The sequence below is a fragment of the Penaeus japonicus genome, unplaced genomic scaffold, assembly GCF_977035675.1.
Source record: "Penaeus japonicus unplaced genomic scaffold, GWHDUDI00000001_assembly GWHDUDI00000013, whole genome shotgun sequence".
Classification (NCBI taxonomy): domain Eukaryota; kingdom Metazoa; phylum Arthropoda; class Malacostraca; order Decapoda; family Penaeidae; genus Penaeus; species Penaeus japonicus.
In genome coordinates this window covers 15,153,542-15,161,662 of record NW_028234415.1, presented here as the reverse complement: position 1 = coordinate 15,161,662, position 8,121 = coordinate 15,153,542, and the positions used below count along the sequence as shown (strand labels likewise).

Genomic DNA, 8,121 nt, shown 5'->3' with positions numbered 1-8,121 from the left:
CGATATACGCCCCAGAGGAGTCATTGCCGGAAGTCTTGCCCAATTTCAATGCATACGCTGCACCAGGGAATGTAACGGTAAGTGATGTTGGCTATATTTGATTTAATGTGGGCGTCCTATTACATGTTTTCTAATAAAGTCACTTTTTATCGTTTACATTCATGGTATTTTCATGTTTATCGTAGCGTTTGCTTAATGATCTGTATTTCAAAATTTTCAGGATACCTATGTCTTTCAAACGACTTATTTACCCAAACTGAATATATCATTTTGTAATAATGCATCACAGCCCAACCTAACAATAGACATAACATTTCAACATCGGCTTCATCGAAGTTATTAAGAGTTAACCTAAACTATCCGAATAGAATCACGACCATTAATTTCCGTCCCCCGGGCCTCATTCAACCAGGGAGACGTGGTGTTCGCTCACTTCGGCCGCGAGGAAGACTTCAAGAAGCTCGAGGAACTTGGTGTCAACGTGAAAGGAAAGATAGTCTTGGCTCGCTACGGTGAGGTCTTCAGGGGTAATATCGTGAGTGCTTTTGATTTTGTTTTATGGGGGGAAAAGAGATTACGTAAGAGAGTGAGGGAAGGAGGGAGGGAGAGGGAGGGGGGAAGGAAGGGCGAGGGAGAGAGGAAGATGTAGGGGGAGGGGGAGTGGGAGAGGAAAAGATAGGGAGAAAGAGGAAGGGGGAGAGGGGTTAGTAGGAGGGGGTTAGTAAGGATGAGAGGAATGGAGAGGTAGGAGGAGGGAGGGGGAAAAGAGGAGAGCGAGAGAGGGTGAGAAGAAGGAGGAGGGAGAGGGAGTGAGAGGAAGGGGGGGAGGGAGGAAGAGAAAGATAGAGGAAGGGAGAAGAAGGGGGTGGGGAAGAGGGCGATGATGAGGGAAAAAGTGGGGGAGTGGGAGGGAGAGGGAGATAGAGAGATAGATAAATAGATAGATAAATAGATAGATAGATAGATGTGTGTGTGTGAGAGAGAGAGAGAATTCTAACATCAGATCAGCTTGAAATTATCTGATTAAAAACACACACATAATTTCCGGGCATATTAAATATCGATATTGCAAATCGACATTAAGGGCTGGATTTGACTCTGTCATTGCAAACAGGCATCAACAGCCGAGAGACAGGGAGCAGCCGGGGTCTTGTTATACAGTGATCCCCAGCAGTACGCCCCCCTTGGCGAGGACGCCGTGTACGCAGACACTGTGTATATGCCTGGCTCTGCTGTACCGGCCGGTACGGTGTATCTGCGGGACGGTGATCCTCTTACACCTTTTTATCCGTCTGTTGGTAAGGGTCGCCTATGGATAGTCAGACTTTGAGATTATACTAGCTGATTAATGCAATTTACTTATCTCAGATGGTGTATATTAAAAAAAAATAATAAAAAAATGGGCAGTATCGCTCCCTCACTGAAAATATACAATAATCAAATCCTTATCATTAATTACCGCCCCTAAGAGAGCGCCTACAGGTTACCCGAAGAAGAGGCTAGCCTACCAAAAATTCCCATCCAGCCAATTAGCTACGACGACGCTAGGGAGATCCTGGTGTAAGTCAGGTGATATTTTTTTTCTCTATGACATATATTTCTCTCTCTCTCTCTCTCTCTCTCTCTCTCTCTCTCTCTCTCTCTCTCTCTCTCTCTCTCTCTCTCTCTCTCTCTCTCTCTCTCTCTCTCTCTCTCTCTCTCTCTCTCTCTCGCTCTCTTTCTCGCTCTCTCTCTCGCTCTCTCTCTCGCTCTCTTTCTCGCTCTCGCTCTCGCTCTCTCTCTCGCTCTCGCTCTTTCTCCCTCTCTCTCTCCTACTAGTTGTTGCAATAATTTCGTTGCTATTATCCTCCTTAACCGCAGTCACATGAACGGACCCGAAGTACCAGAGGAGTGGCGAGGCGGACTGAATGTCACGTACCGTCTAGGACCCGGTTTCCAAGAGGCAGGCTGGAAGGTCCACCTCGAAGTCCACACACACAACGTTCGCACGACCACCTACAACGTCGTGGCCGCCATCAGGGGAAGCGAGGAACCAGGTACTGTGGCTTGCGGGGATGTTCCTAGGTTAAGGATTGGAAGTTTTGGGAAATTATTGAGATTAGGATAGTAATGAGGATTTTTATGATGATAGTGATAATCAAGACGATGGCGATGGTAGCGATGGTAGATATATAGCATTTTTATATCATATTTAGAAGCAATTACATGATTGTCAGTCTTCGTGTGAAGGAAGTTTCATTCTGTTACAGTGTGTTGGAAGTTGTAATGTGAATCACACGGGTATCTTAACAGACCTTTATCGAAATTAATCCTTGGATTACTTATCAGGAATGCTTGTCGGAAATTGATACAGTAGGTCTCAACAGCAAATGCGTCCTTAATTTGTTTTTCTTTTATAGTAATACTCGCCAAATTGCTTGTTTTTTATAATATCGTTGGAAGTATTCTGCATACGGTTATTGCATATTGCATGGTCGATCTGCACTTACGCTAGTCATACCTACATCTCTAGCCCTCGAAGGAATTTGAGTCAAATGTATACTGAGTACACCAAAACTGCTCTCGAAACGTTATAAGGAAATTGTATATACGTTCTTCTAATCCAGTTCAGTTGCCTTTACAGTGTAAATCTGGTATAGATTCACGTTTTCAAACGTACATGGTCGAAATATTCTGCCGCCACGAAATGTATCTAAGCTGAACGTGCGCGAACAACACAATAAACATTAACAACAAAATCAAACGACTTTGGGACAGGCGTAAAGCACGCGACTCAAGCGCCAGAACCAAAAAATGTCCTCTTCCACAGACAGGTACGTGATCCTGGGAAACCACCGCGACGCCTGGGTGTTCGGGGGACTCGACCCCTCTTCCGGCACTGCGACCTTGCTGGAGCTGACCCGTGTGCTGGTCAGCCTCAAGAACGAGACAGGTTAGTGTAGAGGAAACAGCTGCGGAAAATAAACAGGCTGACTAGCGAGGGAAATGTTACGTATTTTAACAAGTGTTCAAGGTATAGGCTGCTTGCCAGGGCTAGTATTACCAGTAAATCTTCAAAATTAATTACATTTTCCTAATTCCTTCTATGCACACACACACACACACACGCACACACACACACACACACACACACACACACACACACACACACACACACACACACACACACACACACACACACACACACACATACATACATACACACACACACAAAAGAAGAAAGAAAGAAAGAAATAATATATATATATATATACATATATATATATATATATATATATATATATATATATATATATATACATATATATACATATATTGTATAAATATGTATATATTTGTGTGTCTATATATATCTATATATATATATATATATATATATATATATATATATATATATATATATATATATATATATATATATGTATGTATATATATACACATACACATGTATACATATATACATGCATGCATGCATGCCTTCAAACATACAGACACACACACGCACATATACATATGTACATGCGTGTGTGTAAATGAATAGACAAATGAATAAATATACATTGATAGATAGATACATGTAGAAAAAGATTTCCAGACACCAAAAGCCAATAGTGTTTTCCTTCAGGCTGGAAACCCCGCCGGTCGCTTGTGGTGTGCTCTTGGGGTTCGGAAGAGTACGGCCTCATCGGGTCCCAAGAGTGGACGGAACAGTTCAGGAAACAGCTGATGGACCGGGCGGTGGCTTATCTCAATGTTGACATGGCCATCGAAGGTAATGTTTTTTTTTTATGATTATGATGAATAATTTATATATTAATGTATTTTCTGTTTTCGTCTTTATTTTTATGTTAAAACCGTTGTGGGTTATTGGTTATTGGATATTGATTGATAAGAAAACAATATAAGGTTGAGCTATATATATATTTTGCTCTATTTCATTGTATTGTTTGACTCTTTATACTTAGTTAACGGTATAATAATATCTCCTTTAAAACCGCACTTTCAGATATAAAGAAAAAAAAATCAAACTGTATTACATATATCTTCATTTAACTCACTTTGTGAAAAAAAAAAGTTAAAAACCAAGTTACAGCATCTCCCAAAATAATCCTCATCCTACATGAAAATCGATATCATGCATTTTGTTATATGTAGCGTTTTCTCGAAACCTTTCACAAATATTTTAAACTTTTCTTTCATTAAAGGGAACTACACTCTGCGTACGATAGGTGTTCCCTTATTGTATGACACCGTGTTCAAAGCCGCGTCGAAGGTAATTCCCGCTGAGCCATCTAGTCTACAAGGTTGCTTGTAGGTTATGATGATAGTGATGACGATGGTTGATTGATAATGATGATAGTGAAGTAATGATTGTAACAGTAGTAGTAATCATTGTGATAATAATAGTAATGGTGATAATGATAGCTGTGGTGGTGTAATAATGATAATAATGATAACAATAATAATGATAATGATAACAATAATAAAGATAATGAGAACAATAATAATGATAATGGTATAATGTTAATGATAATAATGATAATATGAAATTCATGAGAAAGGAAAAAAAAAACATATTCCCTTCCTCTCGCACAGGTACCGAATCCTGACCCGTCTGAGGTCGAGGCGGGGCGAACGACCGTGTACGACACCTGGGTAGCTCGACAGCCCGACAACGACCACCCTGGACGACCTAGGTGAGTGACCAGGAAAGATTGTAAGTGGTTGTGCGAATAGTGAGAATAAGGAAGCACTCAGATAAACAACTATTGTTTACTATGGATCTCGTTAAAGTGTTTAAAGTTGATTTTACACTATATACATCTCGCCCTTCTTTCTTGAATCAAAACCGAGTTTCCTTTTAAAAGACTGAACGTAAAACTTCATTACACATGGGTCAAAATCACACCTATATTTTCCCCTGTCCAATTTGCTCTCATTCTTCGCCATTCCTCGCGCAGAGTTCGGAATGTTGGCTCGGGCAGTGACTACAAATCCTTTTTACACAACCTTGGAGTTCCTGCGCTCGACGTTCGCTACACACACGAACCGGTGAGGATTTTTTTTTTTTCTTCTGAATAGCAAGTTTAAGATTTCAATTAAACATTCACACGCACACCCACACCCACACACACATATATGTATGTATGTATAAATAAATAAATATATATATATATATATATATATATATATATATATATATATATATATATATATGTGTGTGTGTGTGTGTGTGTGTGTGTGTGTGTGTGTGTGTGTGTGTGCGCGCGCGTGTATGTATGTATGTATATATATACACATATATGTGTATGTGTGTGTGTAGATATATATATATATATATATATATATAAATATATATACATACATATATATATATATATATATATATATATATATATATATATATATATATATGTGTGTGTGTGTGTGTGTGTGTGTGTGTGTGTAATTATGTGTCTGTATGTATGTATTTATATATATATATACATATATATATATATATATATATATATATCTATATATATATACATACATATATTTATATGTGTATATATACATATATACATATATATATATAAATATGTATATATGTATTTATTTATACATATTTGTATATATACATATATATAAATAAATATATATATATATATATATATATATATATATATATGTGTGTGTGTGTGTGTGTGTGTGTGTGTGTGTGTGTGTGTGTGTGTATGTGTGTTTGTATTTATGTATGTATGTATATTAATGCATCTGAAAAAAAAAACAAATGTGAGAAGAAAAAATTAATAAACGTGCCCCGTTTATTCAGACCCTCCATACAAAACGAGTTGATTCCCCGTCCCGTCCCCCCCACCCACCCCCCACCCCCCACCCCCAACCCCCTTGCTTTACCGTTTCAGGAAATGTATGCGGAACCCCTGTACCATACTCTCTACGAAACCTTCGCATTAGTAGACGAGTTATACGACATCGGGTTTCATTTCCACGCCGCCATTGCCAAGTTGTGGGCGATTCTGGCCGTAGACATCGCTGATGCTCAGGTGATATGATTGGGATTAATTCCTTAGTTTAGTTTAGATCTTTATTTACCCCCCTGGCTAACTGCATAGGCATGGGTAAGCTTTGATACATTGATGTAGAGTCATAACATTGGTGCTAAGATTGTATTACAAATTAAGGTAATGACATGATTATATTCTATGGTATATCCTTGTGGTGTTGTTTGGATGAATGATTGCCGTAGTTTCTTTATGAAACTTTTTTCGTTATCATCAATATTTAACTTTTTTTTCCCCCGCATGGTAGTTGATACCCTTTGACGTGATGGAATACAGCAGCTTCCTGTCGAAGGGACAACAGGAGCTGCTTCAGGGCTACGGCGAACTCATCTCCGCTAGGAATATTACTATGGGTGAGCGTTTTTTTTTTTTTTTTTTTTTTTTTTTTTTTTTTTTTTTTTTTTTTGTCTCGTTTTATTACAAGGCTAGATATTAAGAGAAATGCATTTCATCGATATGACAATGTGACAGTAATTTCGAAATTCGATGTTTTCTATAGGGTATATATATCGGTGAAATTAAAGTGCTTAATTCTGTCTGTATTGGATTTAGAAGAAGTACGTTAATAACCAAATTATCAATTGCATTAAAGAGTATTTCGAAGCATCAATCACCGGATTTTCACAAGCAACTCAGAAATTCCTTGATGATTTGGAATTACTTGACACCGCGGAGTAAGTACAGATTTAGATCGTTTCTTAAGATGTTCCTTTGTTGCAGTTAAAGTAACTTATATTGACTATAGCCCGTCAAGTCCTTTAATTATCTTGTAATATGGTTTATGTTTCAACAAGTCCTATCTGTCTGTCAACACTGACACTGCAAACTACCACACCAATTTCTTCCAGCGTTCTGGCGGTGCGGCGTGTGAATGACCAGCTGATGATGGTGGAGCGGTCATTCATCGACCCCCGAGGTCTTCTGGGCCGACCAGAGTACAAGTAAGGAGTCAGGTGGACTTTGCGATATCACACCTCTGCACTGCCACGTCTTGGCCCAATCTTTAATCGACCAATGAAGCAAAATAACATTTATATATGGATGCATAAATTACACTTTTTACAATGTTCTGGATTATATAAGCTCCTTCTATATTTGCAGCCACGTGATCATGGCACCAAGCACCAGTAACAGCTACTCGGGAACCGCCTTTTCCGGCCTGACAGACCCTCTGGACGGCATCCAAGACCTGGATCCTATCCAGCAGGAGGCGCGGTGGACCCTGTTCTCGCAGAATTTGGCTGTCATCACCCACTTCATTAACACTGCATCTAAAGTCCTCTCTGACGATCTATGGTAGTGATTTTCCATGGAGAATTTCACCAGGTAACCGAAAAAATTGACTTTATGACGGTAAAAACAGTTTGTTTAAGTTGCAAAATCTCCTGGTGAGAGAAGTGTTGGGTTATGAAAAGTTGAAGGCAGGGTAATTTCGAGATATTCTTTATAAAAGTTGCCTCACACAATGTATGGTTGTTTTAATATCCAAATGAAATAATAAATTGATGACTGATTGAAATCTGAGAACGTTTTGTCATCGAATGGTATTGAATTATCAGGAAATGATAAAAGCAACACAGATATATCCTGTGTATTTCTTCTGCATTCCACGTTTCCAAACAACATAAAGAAAAATAAGAACTTATTATAGATTGACATAAAAAACCTGTTATGTATCACCTTTTCACAGCTTCGCTAATAATCTGAAAGCGTTTTCAAAATAAGGGAAAAACAAAAACAAACAGTGAAACAGAGGAAGCACCTACAAATAAGATTAACAAATTATTCTAATCACATTGTTAATCCTTCTACACTCAGTGACATAATTCTAACTACATTCATATTTCTACCGAGGCGAAAGTACGCTTGAGAAGCTGGTGATGATTGGCTGACTGCAACATGTATCTCAACATGTGCAAAACACCACCAGCGTAGGGTAATGGCTACTGGCTCTGTTAAGAAATTCAGCATTACTGCATGTGAAAACCATGCTTGTGCGTGTTTATCATTTATCTTATTTTATTAACTTGATTTTAAATTAATTTTAATTTGTGTT

At 38.5% G+C, this 8,121-nt stretch overlaps 1 protein-coding gene across 2 annotated transcripts in view; it reads left to right on the top strand.

Moving 5' to 3' along the window:
* LOC122259034 (putative N-acetylated-alpha-linked acidic dipeptidase) overlaps positions 1-7,533 on the top strand; it is an 11,770-nt gene extending 4,237 nt beyond the window's left edge. Inside the window, exons 4-18 of one of the 2 annotated variants that reach the window (XM_043025502.2) lie at positions 1-77; positions 413-535; positions 1,115-1,298; positions 1,470-1,560; positions 1,861-2,036; positions 2,810-2,932; positions 3,626-3,772; positions 4,206-4,273; positions 4,597-4,697; positions 4,962-5,052; positions 5,907-6,047; positions 6,313-6,418; positions 6,658-6,739; positions 6,914-7,006; positions 7,167-7,533. The exon at positions 1-77 is cut by the window's left edge and continues 58 nt beyond it. In XM_043025502.2, coding sequence (XP_042881436.2) covers positions 1-77; positions 413-535; positions 1,115-1,298; positions 1,470-1,560; positions 1,861-2,036; positions 2,810-2,932; positions 3,626-3,772; positions 4,206-4,273; positions 4,597-4,697; positions 4,962-5,052; positions 5,907-6,047; positions 6,313-6,418; positions 6,658-6,739; positions 6,914-7,006; positions 7,167-7,365 — 1,802 coding nt within the window. In that variant the 3' untranslated portion in view covers positions 7,366-7,533. Of the gene's footprint in view, positions 78-412; positions 536-1,114; positions 1,299-1,469; positions 1,561-1,860; positions 2,037-2,809; positions 2,933-3,625; positions 3,773-4,205; positions 4,274-4,596; positions 4,698-4,961; positions 5,053-5,906; positions 6,048-6,312; positions 6,419-6,657; positions 6,793-6,913; positions 7,007-7,166 lie in introns of those variants that run through there. The other variant, XM_086543227.1, reaches the window with a different exon arrangement.
* The last annotated feature ends 588 nt before the right edge of the window (positions 7,534-8,121 follow it).